Source organism: Anolis sagrei, chromosome 5, assembly GCF_037176765.1.
Source record: "Anolis sagrei isolate rAnoSag1 chromosome 5, rAnoSag1.mat, whole genome shotgun sequence".
Taxonomy (NCBI): domain Eukaryota; kingdom Metazoa; phylum Chordata; class Lepidosauria; order Squamata; family Dactyloidae; genus Anolis; species Anolis sagrei.
In genome coordinates, this window is record NC_090025.1 from 176,491,709 (window position 1) to 176,508,689 (window position 16,981).

At 40.9% G+C, this 16,981-nt stretch overlaps 1 protein-coding gene across 9 annotated transcripts in view; it reads right to left on the bottom strand.

The window, feature by feature from the left end:
- BICD1 (BICD cargo adaptor 1) overlaps positions 1-14,727 on the bottom strand; it is a 133,548-nt gene extending 118,821 nt beyond the window's left edge. For 4 of the 9 annotated variants that reach the window (XM_060776792.2, XM_060776793.2, XM_060776795.2 and 1 more), the window contains exon 1: positions 13,863-14,725. In XM_060776792.2, coding sequence (XP_060632775.2) covers positions 13,863-14,075 — 213 coding nt within the window. In that variant the 5' untranslated portion in view covers positions 14,076-14,725. Of the gene's footprint in view, positions 1-13,862 lie in introns of all 9 variants that reach the window. The other 5 variants (XM_060776787.2, XM_060776786.2, XM_060776788.2 and 2 more) reach the window with 2 other exon arrangements.
- Positions 14,728-16,981: the final 2,254 nt, after the last annotated feature.

Below are 16,981 nucleotides of genomic sequence, written 5' to 3' on the forward strand. Positions count from 1 at the left end.
CCCAAGTCAAAGAAAACACCATTAAAGCCCTGGCAGACTGTTCAAAAAGAATCTGCAGACCCCACCTCCTCCAAGATGAACTGAACCACCTCAACTGGGCTCTACAGGCCAATGGATACTCCACCTCAGACATCAGAAGAGCTGCAAGACCAAGAACAAGCCACGAGAGTTAAGACGAAGATCCACCCAGAGGAAAAGTGTTCTTGCCATACATCAAGGGAACCACTGACCATGTGGGGAAGCTGATGGGGAAACACAACATACAAATAATCTACACACCCACTAAGAAAATCCAACAAATGCTACGTTCAGCAAAGGACAGGAGGAATCCTCTCACAGGGTTTCCATAAGTCCTACCATAGTACATGGTAGGAGTCTACCATGTACTATGCAGCTGTGGACAAGTCTACATAGGGACCACCAAACACAGCGCCCAAACACGAATCAAGGAACATGAAAGGCACTGCAGACTACTTCAACCAGAGAAATCAGCCATAGCAGAGCACCTGATGAACCAGCCTGGACACAGCATATTATTTGAGAACACACTCTTAACAACCACCATGTCAGACTACACAGAGATGCCATTGAAATCCACAAGCATGTGGACAATTTCAACAGAGAGGAAGAAACCATGAAAATGAACAAAATCTGGCTACCAGTATTTAAAAAACTTTAAACTTATAACATTAAATAAAAAACAAAACTCAAACACAGGGGAACTCAAGACAAGAAACTATCAGGAACACCTAATCAGTCACTTCTCAACAAAGGATTTTCCCAGGCAGTAACAAGCCACACCTAAAAACTGTCAGGCCATCAAATGCTAATCAAGGTGGCCAATTGTAACATTCACACCTACTTCCAACAGACAAGAGTTCTTTCTCCCACCCTGGACAATCCACAGATATATAAACTCAATTTTCCTAGTTTCCAACAGACCTCACAACCTCTGAGAATGCTTGCCACAGATGCAGATGAAATGTCAGGAGAGAATGCTTCTAGAGCATGGCCATACAACCCAAAAACCTACAAAAACCCAGTGATTCCAGCCATGAAAGCCCTCAACAATACGTTTTGGACTTCAACTCCCACAATTCCTAACAGCCTCAGGCCCTTTCCTTTCCCCCCTCAGCTGCTTGAGCATATTTTATATTATTATTATTATTATTATTATTATTATTATTATTATTATTATTAGATACTTAACAAGATTAGTTCACAGCAAACAAGATCACTATGCTGGCTTTTGTATTTGATCACACATCTGACACTTCCAAAGTTGATGATGATGATTATTATCCCCCCCCCCCCACACACACACACACACACTTTTTCTCTCCACAAGGAGACTCATACTTTTCCAATAATAAGGCAATTTAAATCCTGATAGACAATTCACAGGGTTTCCATAAGTCAACATACAACTTGAAGGCACATACACAAACACACATTTTTGACCACACTTCAACCCAATCTCTCTGATTCTACCAGGATAAATAAATCCTGCTTGAGATGTAAAATTCTAGATTATTAGATACTTTAACTACTGGCCTGCTTTGCCCCCACAGTCTATCAGTTGTAATCCAAAAAATTAATTTTCAAAATCTGTATCTGACCCCATGTGTATGCAACATCTGCCGTTCCCTAGAAGGTCAGGCAGGGCTGGAATGTGACCAACAACTGCAGTGGTCACATCCCACAGTAATGTTTATGGGCCCTTCCTCACAACCATATAACTCAGAATATCAAGGCAGAAAATCCCACAATATCTGCTTTGAACTGGGTTATCTGAGTGCACACTGCCAGATATTCCAGTTCAAAGCAGATAATGTGGGGTTTTTTTCAGCTGTGTGGAAGGGGCCTAAGTCTTTCATCATGACTCTATGGCCAACTTCTGCTTAACAATGGAATAGCATTGGAGGACCTAGAGATTCCTAAATAGCTGCTCTCTCTAGAAATCACTAGGTCCTCCGGCATAAGGGGAGGAAGTTGACCATAAAGTCACACTAGAAGACTTTGATATTCTTAGAGAGATTTTAAAATCAAACCTTCAAATAATCAAATCTGTAATAGTCGAAACCACAAATGTGGAGGGATGACTGTACCTGATAATTTACTAGAACATTGAAATCCATAAATTAGAAGTGGATATCCCAGGAAACCCTGGTGGCGCAACAAGTTAAACCATTAAGCTGCTAAACTTGTTGACCGAAAGGTCAGTGGTTCAAATCCAGGAACTGGGAGAGCTCCCGCTGTTAGCCTCAGCTTCTGCCAACCTAGCAGTTTGAAAACATGAGCAAATCAATAGGAACCACTCTGGCAGGAAGGTAACGGTACTCCATGCAGTCATGCTGGCCACAAGACCTTGGAGGTGTCTACGGACAATGCCGGCTCTTCGGTTTCAAAATGGAGATGAGCACCATCTCTCAGAGTCAGACATAACTAGACTTAATATCAAGGGGAAACCTTTACCTTTACTATCCAGGGCAACCAGATTGAAGAGTACAAGCTAAGAGTAGATACCTGTGCGTATCTATTCAGAAGGACATCCCATTAAATTAAAAAGAACATACTGTTCTCTCAGCATGCATGGAACTGCAGCCTAAATCTAATTATAGTTTTACTCACAGATATCTTTAAATGTGCTTTTGATTCCTTTTTAACATGAAGAACATTTGCAAAATTTCAAAAAATACAATGAGTAAGGCTTTTAAAAGATATTTAATCTCACATTAACGTGTTGTGCAGTCCTATAAAAAGATCTTGGCCTTTTATGTAACTTTTCTTTCAAACACAGCTTCAAACGTATTGCAGAGACGTTCACAAATGGGGTCATTTCTTTCTTCCTCATACAGCCAGAATCCCTGCATGGTTTGCTTTCAGTCATAATCTTGTGCTTTCTGAAAACTTTGCTTCTGGAGAACTAAAAATAGCAGCCTTTATCTTAAAATAGAGCACTCTTTACACTGGGAGCCACCCAAAAGGCTTGAAAATAGCAATTATATCATTCTCGCCTCTCAGAAGGCCCAATTAAAAAGTGGCATTTCCACAAATTCTGCAATTCAAATGCTTTGTCTCCAAGAGCAATGGCTCACTTGTGTGGAGTTTCAATGCAAGCAGGGTCCTCTCAATTTCTCATGCAGTTTTCTTGTTATATATCCAACATCATTTTCTAACTGCAGGTAGAAATGTTCCTATTTAACAGAAAATTTGGTACTAAAGGTTGAAGTAATATGGAAAGAGTAGGGATAACGCCAAAATTTTTCAGCAAACCTTTTATTCAAAACTAATATGCACATGTGAAAAAAAAACCTAATTGGCTAATCCTTGCCTACAGAAATAAAAATGCTTTGAACGTTCTAGAGACCATATGAAGGCTTCTACATTTTAGGTACCTATTATTATAATTCCTTTTTAACAGGCACAAATTAGTTGAGAAAAATTGCCGAAATGGATAACATTTTCCTATTTGGTACTTTTTTTCACTTGAAAAAATATGCTTAGGCATGACTGCTTTGATGGTAAACAAACCCCTTGCTTCCTGTTCCTTCATCTTGGTTACATCATAAGAACTGAAGCCACTTTCCCTCAGGTAGAGTTTGTTGTAGTTCAGCCTTTGATTGCGCCTACACCTGATTGGGGATTCTCAGTCTGTTAGTCATTCTGATGACACTGGGTCTGCAAGTCAGCACTGGAGCCAGCAAGAGATTTTAAGCCCTGAAAATGAGCGGTCTGTGTCTGAAGGCCACATTCCTGAAAGGCAGTTTGCTAGGGAAGCAAGATGAGGAGCATATCTAAGCTCAGAGGATGGAAATGAAAGTCCAGGTGGCCAATATAATGAGCAGTTGGATGGGGGATTTATGTTCCATCAACATAGGGCTTCTCAAGAAAGAGTGTGAAGGTCAAGATACTTATTAGACAAGAAATCTTTATCAATTTCCCAGGGGAAATGCCATGATTTCTCTCTATGTTAGCTAGCCCAAATGGGCTCGTTAGTCCAGGCAACTTTGATGTTGAGTATAGATCCATGGTCAAGTCAAGGGATTTCTAGTCCCATGTTTCCTTTTGTTCATGCCCCATGAGTCCAGGTTTTGAGGACTGTTCCTGAATTTCATGTTTTGGATTTATTCTGCTTTTGTATTTCTGGTTTTTTTATGCTACTCCTTTACTTTTTTTTCCCTGTGGATTGTTACTTTTATTTGAACTTTGGTTTTTTACATTATTTTGCTGAATTGCTTTTTTTATATATTCTTCAATAAACAACTTTGCTGTTTTACCTTGGACTGGAGATGGGGTCCTCAAACTAAGGCCCTCCAAGGTCATTTACCCGGCCCTCTCTCTGGGTCAACCTAAGTATGAAACTACCTGAAAGCACACAATAACAACAACAATCCTATCTCATCAGCCAAAAGCAGGCCCACACTTTCCAGTGAAATACTAATAAGTTTATATTTGTTAAAATTGTTCTTGATTTTAATTATTTTATTGTTTTAAAATGTTTTTTGCACTACAAAAAAGATATTTGCAGTGTGCATAGGAATTCATTCATGTTTTTTTTCGAATTATAATCCGGCCCGCCAACAGTTTGAGGGACTGTGACCTGGCCCTCTGTTTAAAAAGTGTGTGGACCCCTGGACTGGAGTGTGTGTTAAGTACAGAGGTGGTTCCCATCCCTGGAATGCAACAGAGCTGCCATGACTGGGAAGTGTTCATATTAAGAAGAGGGATTTAGCAGCTTGGCAATGGGCACAGAAAGGCACGCAGACCGACACAAAGGGTACACTGAGAAGTCCCATGCCCTTTCTCTTCCTCCTCTCCATCCTTTGAAGGTTAAGTCATTGCCAGTGCAGCCAAAGGAAGCTACCCTGTAATTGTGAGCTTTTCTTCTACTGTTGTATTAGATCGCTTTTCTTCTCCTTAAATATAAATATATATTTAAAAATAAACAAATCCTTTGCCAAAGAGAAACTGGAAGTCACTTGCACAAACAGCTTTTTGGTTGCACAGAAGGATACTATTTCTGAAGGTGAACATTTGCAATCAGCTGTTTTGCAGCTACGGCAACTCACATTCAGCATTCCTTAAGCAAGAAAAAAATCACTGGAAACTAAATCCATAGCTTTCCCATTAACAGTAAGTGTGTGTTAGCACAGATTTCCAAATGGGTTGCTGTGTTCTAGGGTATGTGAGAATGCACCTTCCTACTGCAGTTACTGCACAGTGAGAAGTAGAAATATTCCATCTGATGGATGGGGGAAAAGAGACAATTCACTAAACCTGATCATAACCCTTTTTGCATGTGGGGTTCTGAAGTATGAAAATGTAATGCAATGAAAATGCTCTCCCCATTTGTAGGATTGAATACTTGGTTATGTTGCAGGCAATAGCTATTGCATTACATTGCATTGCATTCAAGCCATGACAGTATTTGCATATTTCCTTATTGTATGATAATAGTATTTATGGGATTAGACTGGTTTAATAGTTCCTGATACCATAATCGTACTATAAGATGCTTTAGGGCCCTTCCACACAGCTCTCTACCCCAGAATATCAAGGCAGAAAATCCCACATTATCTGAGTGTCTACTCAGACAACCCAGTTCAAAGCAGATATTGTGGGATTTTCAGCCTTGATATTCTGGTATATAGGGCTGTATGGAAGGGTCCTTTATTAGAGGGAAGGGCTTTTCCACTATGCAGCTCCAAGATGGATACAGCACCATGATGTTCTATTCCAGGTGAGTAGTTTGGGGCTATCACCATCATCATTAATGTGCCACTTTTTCTGTCTTAAAGGGATATAAAGCCCTATATCCCAGAATATCAAGACAGAAAATCCCACAATATCTGCTTTGAACAAGATTATCTAAGTCCACAGATAGATAATGTGGGATTTTCTACCTTGATATTCTGGTATATAGGGCTGTGTGGAAGGGCCCCAAGACTCAAAATGACTACTCAAGTTCATTCTTTCAGAAGGGACATTCCTTATTTATGTCAACAAAAAACCATTGGTGAAAAATGCAAATTATCAGAGGGCTCTTCCACACAGCTCTATATCCCAGAATGTCAAGGCACAAAACCCCACAATATCTGCTTTGAACTGGGTTATCTGAGTCCACACTCAGACAATATAGGATTTTCTGCCTTGATATTCTAGAATATTGGGCTGTGTGGAAGGGCCCTAAGGCCCCTTCCACACAGGTGAATAAAATCTCACATTATCTGCTTTAAATATATGTGGCAGTGTGGATTCGGATCACCCAGTTTAAAGCAGATATTGTAAGATTTTCTGTCTTGATATTCTGGGATATACGGCTGCGTGGGAAGGCCCAAAGTCATATCTGACTTGTTGTTTTATATTTTTACAAGAATGAACCTGAACCCTTAGGCAGATGAGTAAACTTTAAAAAGAACCTGTAAAATATGTGTATCTTCATCTTTTTAGGTTGCATGCTGCAAGTCCTACACCACTGAAGAAATCATACTGTTTAGCTGGTGTTGCACCACCTGACATCTGTCGGGAAGTAGCAGCCTGTAATGAAAGGACCCAGGCATTGACAGCTCCAGCCCATTCTCTGTTTGATTATCAGCCAGCAAGCCAACGCCTTAAATCAAGAAATAGCTTCCTAAAATCTACAGACACTGACAGGAACACCTCAGCAAGAGAATGTCCAAAAGTGGCAGGTTAAAACCCAGAACCTCAATCAGTGGCTGATACAAGATGAGAAATTTCCCTCTGGATACACAGGCGACTTGGAAGGCACTGAACAGATTGCGCTCTGACACCATGAAATGCAAAGCTAACCTTAAGAAATGGGGCTATGAAATGGAGTCCATGACATGCGAATGTGGAGAAGAGCAAACCACAGACCGCCTACTACAATGCAGTCTGAGCCCTGCCATATACACAATGGAGGACCTTCTTACAGCGACACCAGAGGCACTCCAAGTGGCCAACTTCTGGTCAAAGGAAATTTAGTAAAATGCCAAGTTTTTAATATTGTTTCTGGTTTTTCTATACATTACAACTGTATTCGGCTTTCGGCTTATACATCCTTGAAGTGACTGCACTGACCTTGAAGGAGCTGGGGGTGGTGACGGCCGACAGGGAGCTCTGGCGTGGGCTGGTCCATGAGGTCACGAAGAGTCGGAGACGAATGAACAACAACAACAACAACTGTATTCTCAATTCACTTCTGACACAATAAATAAATAAATAAATAAATATTTTACGGCTATTTGAAAGTATTACAAAATGTATATGCAATAGATAACAAGAGCACCAATCCCAAAAGTGTTATTCTTATTATTACCATCTTGTTTGATTCCTTTATATCCCTATTTATGCCCAAGTGGGCATAAATAAACTTAAATATAATTATTAATATCAATGGAATTAAAACCAGTCTAAAAGCACACATTCTTTTACACCATAAAAATAGAAAGAAAAAAGGGGCCAAGGGGAAGCAGAATATATCCAAGCACCATATACCAGGGAATATGCGGTTTCTTTTTTAAAATACCAGGAACATAAACGTACTCATACAGAAATACTCTGACCACAAATTAACCAGGTAGACTATTTTGTCTGAGTAAGATGTGATACCAGAATAAACAGATGTGACCACATTTCATGACCTCAGCTGTTCTGAAAAGACCTATAATATTGTAAGACAGTATATTAAGGGCATTGTGCATTCCTACAAATAAGTTACAGCTGGAGGAACAAGGTGGCATGCATACCATATGTCCATGAAGTATAAAATCCTTGCCATGATGTCCACTGCGATAAGTACAATCATCCATAACCATGTATTAGCTCTTATGGGTTATAACTGTCATTTTCTATATATTGTGCTAAACACTAATGTCATCGCTTGCTACAATTACTTTGCCAGATCTAAATAGAAGACCTACTTGAAATTCCATTCTACAAAAACAAAGAGGTCCAGCAATCCCCTAATGTTTTTCGGAGACAATATACGGTCAATAATGTGTTGGTAATCTTATTGCATTACAAACTGATTTAATAAAAAAATCTTTAATGCTTTATCAGTCAGATGTATCCTGTACAGGTTGGATTCAGACTTGCTTGCATTTAACAAAGACCCACTGAACTCAAAGAGATGTAAATATAACTGAAATCTGTATCCAGTGCTGCATTCTTACTGCCACCTTTCTTTTAGATATTGGTAACAAACGCAGGAAACTCATACTCAGGGGCAGATAAATGTATGGATATACCACCTTGAGGATTGGTTGAATACCTGAGGATTGCAGTTTTGATTTTTTTTTTTTTTTGGTTTATTAGCTGAAATCATGCATCATTTGATAGAACCAAACTACACCATACACTTCATGAAGAACTCAACTCTCTCATAGAATCATACAGAGGAGACCATAAGGGCCATCCAGCCCAAGCTCCTGCCTTACAGGAACACAGAATCAAAGCACCCCTGAGAGAGGACAATTCAGCCCTTGCTTAAAAGTCTCCAGAGAAGACTCCACCATGCTCCAAGGTAGCATATTCCACTGCCAAACAGCTCTTACTGTCAGGAAGTTCCTCCTAATGTTTAGGTGGAATCTTTTTTCCTGGAATTTGAATCCATTGCTCCATGTCTTAGTCTCCAGAGCAGCAGGAAACAAGCTTACCGCCTCATTAACATGACATCCTTTCAAATATTTAAACATGGCTACCATGTCTCCCTCAATCTTCTCTTCTCCAAGCTACACATACCCAACTCTTTAAGCTGCTTCTCATAAGCCTTGGTTTCCAGACATTTCACTATTTTGGTTGCCCTTCTCTGGACACATTCTGGCTTGTCAATATCCCTCTTAAACTTTGGTGCAAAGAACTAAACACAGTATTCCAGGTGAGGTCTGACCAAAGCAGCACTCCTACCCACACATTTAGTGTCTGGTGGTGGGACAACAGGGTACAACTATGTTCCTATAGCTCAGGCATGGCCAGACTTTGGCCCTCCTGGTGTTTTGGACTTCAACTGCCAGAAATCCCCGTCAACTTACCAACTACGAGAGTTGAAGTCAAAAATACCTGGAGGGTCAAAGTTTGCCCCTGCCTGCTCTAGGTGCAACTGTGATGATGACGGCATCCTCCAGGACCTTATGAGCATCCCCCAGAGGTCCCTGAAGATGACATCATTGCCATGCCTCTGTTTATAGCAGTGGTTCTCAACCTATGGGTCCCCAGATGTTTTGGCCTTCAACTCCCAGAAATCCCAACAGCTGGTAAATTGGCTGGGATGTCTGGGAGTTGTAGACCAAAACACCCCAGGACTCACAGATTTAGAACCACTGGCTTATGGGAACATGGCTATATGTGGGATGCCCCACAGGTAACATTTGAGTTCAATTATCAGGGAGTTGTTTCACAAGGCAGATGGTGAATATATCCCTTTGTCATCCAGTATTAGAAACAAATTATTAATTGGGTGTATGAATTTATGTAATTAAATGTAAATGTGCTTTTTGTTGCTAACTTCCATCAAATCAACTTAAGACTTCTGGCAACCCCATGAATATGAATCCTCCAAATCACCCTATCATCAACATCTATCGTCAATAACAATTCTGACTTGGCAGCAACTTCTCTTCATCAGGGGGAAGTGACTGGTTCCAGGGAATTTGATTTTCATTAGTTGCCCTCCAATTGCCCCACCCACATGTACATAATAAACTGTGAATTACAATTAATAAATTCAACTTCTAGTGATCCATAGTGCTTTTTTGGCCATTTTAGATGCAAACCACATGCTTAAAATATCACGTGGAACTTGGAAGGATACTGGAGGGCCATAAATAGGTTGGGGACAGGATGTGGGCCATACTTCTTCCCCTCTGGCTTAGAAGATAAATTGATATGTAGTCTAAAAAGTTATCTGGTAAATTTATTTAGAAAAATGAATGCATATGACACATTAATTAGATTATTGATATCCAAGGACTGCAGTGGGTAGTCAACCCATGGCCACTCCAGATGTAGTAGGAGGTCTTTTAGTACTATGAAGCATAGCCCATGATGAGAGAAGACATCTAGAAGTTAACAAGTAGTCCACAATTGAGTTAAGGTCATAAATACTGGTTTAATACTGGACACCTGGGAAGAAATTATGTATTCTCTTCACATATGTTCTTAAGACAAGTAGTCCTATAAATAGTTCTCTCCACTGTAGCAGCATAAAGAATTCTAAAAAATGTACCAAAAACTTGAATGTTTTCATCATTGCACTTCCATGTTGAATAGTGTTTCCCTCTTTTTTCCGACAAATGTTCTGTGCTATTAAAAGCTACATTTCAAGCGGATGTTCGGTGTATAACAGTTTACCTCTCTATGTACACCTTCGTGATTGATAAAACTGCATCTCTTGATTTTCTGGCTTCCACAGTAGCTTAAGCCATAGAAAAAAGTTGGCAACCTTCCTACTGGAAACTAACACAGAAATTTTCTCATCATAATAGATATCATCATTATTATTACCTACAGATTGCTTCTAGCATTTTACTTATGAATGTATTTTGTTTAGGTTGGTAAAAGTTTCCCCCTGACATTAAGTCCATTCGTGTCCGACTCTGGGGGTTGGTGCTCATTTCCATTTCTAAGCCAAAGAGCTGGTGATGTCCATAGACACCAGCAAGGTTATGTGGCCAGTATGACTGCATGGAGCACCGTTACCTTCCCGCTGGAGTGGGACCTATTGATCTACTCACATTTGCATGTTTTCAAACTGCTAGGTTGGCAGAAGCTGAGGCTGACAGTGGGAGCTCACGCTGCCACCCGGATTCGAACTGCCAAGCTTTCAGTCAACAAGTTCAGCAGCTCAGTGGTTTAACGCACTGTGCCAGTTGTCCAAATTTCCCTTGCATTCCTTGTACAGGGACTGTATATGTAATAAGGTTTTAACAATGTCCCATTAATCATAAATACTGGGATCCAAAGGTTTTGGAGAACTATTGCAAATGAAGCTACGTTTAAAGCTGACATAACGGAAAGTAAACATTTATTTTTAAAAGGTACATTATAGAAAGCTTACTTTTTTGTTTTAAGCTTTTTGGCACATTATGGCTGATGTTTATAAATAGGTCTCATTGTGTATCTTTGGGTTTACTTCTGTCTATAGGTGTTCTGTACAATGTGTCAAATGTTATGACAAACACAAGATGCTTCAGAATTCCACTTTGTAGGATAATGGAAATATTGCAGTCCGGTAAAGGAAATAATGCAGAACAGAGACAAAAATGTTTGTTGTGACTCTTTTCCAGAAATATATACAAGAAATAAAAACTAGAGGGAGTTCAATGGCCTGCAAATATTTGAGACACAATGACATGCAAAGATTTGACAATGCATTTTTAAATAGTAAATATTCCAGCCAAGTCAGGCAAACATTTCTACTGTTGTGTTGTTTTACTGTATTGTGTTTTGAGGCTTCGGCCTGTGTAAGCCGCATCGAGTCCTCCGGGAGATGCTAGCGGGGTACAAATAAAGTTAATAATAATAATAATAATAATAATAATAATAATAATAAACATGTTTGCCTTGGATCAAACACAAATTTTTGTATTGGCATAAGAACATATTTTGATGAAAAGATGATGGGTGATGCTACAAAAAATGAAAATAAAACAGGCACATAAATAACCTCTGCATATTCCTGTATTGATAGTTCATGTTTATGGAAGCTTTAAAAGTGTAAATAAAGCTCATGTTCATCAATGTTTCTTTTTGAATAGCCCTTTCTGAATAAGAAAATGATATATTGATAAGTTATAATTCTAATGTATAATAATAATAATAATAATAATAATAATAATAATAATAATAATGGGTTGTGAGCTTTCTGGGCAATGTGCCCATGTTCCAGAAGCATTGTCTCCTGACATTTTGCCTGCATCTATGACAGGCATCCTCAGAAGACCTCACAACCACTAAGGATGCCTGTCATAGAGGTGGGCAAAACGTCAGGAGAGAATGCATCTGGAACATGGCCATACAGCTCGGAAAACTCACAACAACCCAGTGATGCTGGCCATAAAAGTCTTCGACAATACAATAATAATAATAATAATAATAATAATAATAAACTTAAAACATGTTTGCATCAGATCTCTGAAAGCAGGAATGTATACCCATGTAAGGAAATATTTCTGGGATTTTAATCAATAGTGGAGTGGAATAGCTTCTGCCAATCTAGCAATTCAAAAACATGCAAGTATGAGTACATCAATAGGTACTGCTTCTGCGGGAAGGTAACAGTGCTCCATACAGTCATGCTGGCAACATGACCTAGGAGGTGTCTATGAACAATGCCAGCTCTTCGGCTTAGAAATGGAGATGAGCACCACCCCCCAGAGTCAGACACGACTGGACTTAATGTTAGGGGAAAACCTTTACCTTTACTATTAATAACATATGCCATAATATAGTTATGGCAAATTTATATTATGCAGTTTAAACCTAGTAAAACAGCAGTAGCTCAGACAACTAACTTAAAGTCAGAGGAAACCTTTATCTTTACTTACTACTTCATCACACTGGAGAATGAATCCAATTTCTGTCTCCCGCAGAATTCTGGGGTTTGTAGTTTAATAGTTAATGATGCCCTGAGTGTTGAACTTTGGCTTTCCAAGGGCCTTTCCGCACAGCCATATAACCCAGAATTTCAAGGCAGAATAACCCACAATATCTGCTTTGAACTGGAGCCCCTTCCACACAGCTGACTACAATCCCACATTATCTGTTTTGAACTGGAATATATGGTAATGTGGACTCAGATAACCCAGTTCAAAGCAGATATTGTAGGATTTTTTTGCTTCAGATTCTAGTAAAGGTGCCTCCCTAAACTAGAACCAAAATACCACATCCCTAATCCTCTCTTGAGCATCTTTTGAGGTTGTTGTAGGTTTTTTTCAGTTATATGGTCATGTTCTAGAGCAGTGATGGGTAACCTTTTGAGCTTGGTGTGTCAAAATTTGCCAAAAACCTGACCATAACTTGGGTGGGGTGTCAACTTCGAGAAAAAATTAACGTAATTTTGCAATATTTATAGTTTAAATAAGAAAAATGTATATTCCGTGCTGAGTTATGGAGTGAATAATGCTCAAACGTGCAGATGTTAAATTTGTAGAGCCTTTTACAAATTTAAGGATGGAAATAGATTGGCTCTTATAAGGTGTACTTCTCTGTATGTGGCCGCATGTGGCTGCGTGTCATCAAAAATAGCCATGTGTGTCAGTGCTGACACGCATGTCATAGGTTCACTATCATGGTTCTAGAGGCATCCTCTCCTAACGTTTCGCCTGCATCTATGGCAAGCATCCTCACTACCTCTGAGGATGCTTGCCATAGATGCAGGTGAAACGTCAGGAGAGAATGCCTCTAGAACATGGCCTTATAGCCTGAAAAAACCTACAACAACCCACTGATTCCAGCCATGAAAGCCTTGGACAATATATCTTCTGAGGTTTTGCTGAGCTCTCTGAGGACATCACACCACCTGCTTCATGCATCCATCTCCCAGGAGAGGTCTCTCTCTGGCCTAAACTGAGTCTTGATTGATTTCCAGTGACCAAGTAGGAATACTATCTGTACTGATGTCAGCAGAAGAGGTCTTGAGTGACCTCACTACCTCTGAGGATGCTTGCCATAGATGCAGGCGAAACGTCAGGAGAAATGCCTCTAGAATATGGCCATATTGCCCGAAAAAACCCACAAGTACCTAGGTCTTGAGTGACTTAGAATCATTCAAAAATACAGAGGAGATACATAGTGAGAATGTGGCTTGGGGAGGGGGCGAAGGAGAAGGGGCCACCCGTCCCTCTGGAAGGGGAACTCACCTCCCTGAGCTGCTCCAGCTCCTGCTTGAGGACATCATACTCGGCCTCCAGCTCGTCGTACTGCTGCTTGAGGGTGAGCTTCTCCTCCAAAACCACCAGCCCGTACTCGGCCGCCTGGATCTTCTCGTGGGTGGTCTCGGTGAGCTCTTTGGTCAGCCTCTCGATTTCCGTCTTGTAATGGTCCACCGTCTCGGAGACCTCTTCTGCAGCCATGGCCTTCTTCGGGAAGGTGGAGGGAGAGAGGGAAAGAAGGGTGGGAAGAGGTGGGAAGGAAGGGATGGAGGGCGGCTTTGCCTGGGGCCGCTGGCTGCCCTCAGCTTAAGGCCGGAGGAGAGAGGAAGGATGCGCCATGAAAGAGAAGGTGGTGGTGGTGGTGGTGGTGGTGGTGGTGGTGGAGGAGGGATGGAGTTGGAAGCCCCTCAAGGTGGCTCTGCACCATTTGTCCTTGGGCTGTTCTCCTTCAATCCGGTGGCATGGTGGGCTCCCTCTCTCTTCCTCTGCCCCACTCTCCCTCTCTCTGTCTCTCTCTCTCTCCTCTCTCTCTTTCTGCTTATTCAGAGCCGGCGGTCCGCCATGTCTCCCGGGCAGCCTTCACTGCAGTCTCTCTCCACCTGCTCCCCCTCGCCAATCTCTCTCTCTCTCTCTCTCTCTCTCTCTCCTGCCGCAGCCTCTCAGGGAAGGAAGGAAGGGAAGAAGGGATGGAGAGGAAGGATGGAGAGGAGGCAGACAGGGCGGGGGGCCGCCTGCCGATCCGTCTCCTGGCCCCCAGGGACAAGGCCAGCCTCACCATCGCCAGAAGGGCCGCGGCAGAGCAGGACCGGGGTGCCGCCGCCGCCTCCTCCTCCTCCTCCTCCGGCCGCCGCCGCCGCCTCGCCCTGCCCGCCTCCCTGCTCCCCCTCCCCTCCTCGGCAGGGAAGGAGGAGGAAGGCAGATGGGCCAGGCAGCAGCGCCTCCTCCTCCTCCTCCTCCTCCTCCTCTTCCTCACAGGTCTCCTCAAGGCTTCTCTGGGGGAAGGGGGGGGGCACACGCTTTGGGTCCCTCTCTTGCCCAAAGAGCAAGGGAAAGTCCAGCAATTGGAGGAGAGCGGAAGGACACACAAACACACCTTGACATACAGAGAGAAAGAGATACATAGATAGATACATAGGCAACACATAGATAAATAGTTAGGTAGGTAGATAGATGATAAATAGATAACTTAGATAGATAAATAGATACTCATGTAGATAGATAGATAGATAGATAGATAGATAGATAGATAGATAGATAGAAGAGAGAGAGAAACAGGTGCTAGAAAGAGATAAATTATAGATTATACATATACATAGAAGATAGAGAGTAGAGATACATGAAAAAGAAATAGAAAAATCAATAGATAGATGCATAGGTAGATACTGTACATACAGGCCCGTAGCCAGGATTTCGTTTCGGGGGGGGCCTGAATTTTTTTCAGGGGGGGTTTCGGGGGGGGGTGAGTTTCGGGGGGGGCTGAGTCTGAGTGAAAGAGGGGCTAGCCTAGCAAACCTTTTGTATCGTTACCCCAATACCCCCATGCATATGGGATATATTGAGTATGGTGATCAGATCATGATATGAATAAACATAACAGTTTAAATAATGCACCATTAAGGCCTTTTCACGAACCACCATGAAAATTTCGGGGGGGGGGCTGAAGCCCCCCGAGCCCCCCCCCCCCCCCGGCTACATGCCTGTGTACATAGACAGATAGATAGATAGATAGATAGATAGATAAGATAGATTAGATAGGAGAGAGAGAGGCAGACAGATGCTAGAAAGAGATGCATTACAGATTATACATATACATAGAAGATAGGATAGATACATGAAAAAGAAATAGATAGATAGATAGATAGATAGATAGACACATAGATACATAGATGCATAGATAGATGGATAGATAGATATTGTAGATAGAAAGATAGGCAGTTGCATAGATAGATAGAGATAGATAGATAGATAGATAGATAATAGATAGATAGATAGATAGATAGATAGATAGATAGGAGACAGACAGATGCTAGAAAGAGATAAATTATAGATTATACATATACATAGAAGATAGAGGATAGATACATGAAAATGAAATAGATAGATACACACATAGATACATAGATAGACAGATGCATAGATAGATAGATAGATAGATAGATAGATAGGAGAGAGACTGACAGACAGATGCTAGAAAGAGATAAATTATACATATACATAGGATAGTTACATGAAAGAGAAATAGATAGATAGATATTGTAGATAGATAGATGCATAGATAGATAGATAGATAGATAGGAGAGAGACTTACAGACAGATTCTAGAAAGAGATAAATTATAGATTATACATATACATAGAAGATAGAGAGGATAGATACATAAAAGAAAAATGGATAGATACATAGATAGACAGACACATAAATAGATGATAAATAGATAGATAGATAGATAGATGCATAGATAGATATATATGTTCTGGCCCAACATATCTATCCGAACGTATCTCGGCCTATCAGCCCACCAGGACCCTAAGATCTTCGGGAGAGGCCCTACTCTCCATCCCACCTGCTTCACAGGTGCGGCTGGTGGGAACGAGAGACAGGGCCTTTTCTGTGGTGGCCCCGCGGCTTTGGAATGCCCTCCCTATAGAGATAAGATCAGCCTCCTCGCTGATGGTATTTAGAAAAAAATTGAAGACATGGATGTTTGAACAAGCATTCGGCTAATCCGGTGCGATGAAGTTCATGATCAAGGACTGGCAATCACAGACAACGAAATTGGATTATGATTTTAGTTAAGAGATGCATTGATCTGTATTGGTGGCCCAATACTGTGTACTGTATACGTGTTCTATGTTTTTAATCTGAATATTGTTGTTTTTAAGTGTTTTTTAATTGTTGTAAACCGCAATGAGTCGCCGATTTAGGCTGAGATATTAGCGGTATACAAGTGCATTAATTAATAAATAAATAAATAAATATAGATACATAGATAGATAGATAGATAGATAGATAGACAGACAGGAGAGAGACTTATAGACAGATGCTAGAAAGAGATAAATTATCCATTATACATATACATAGAAGATAGAGAGGATAGATACATAAAAG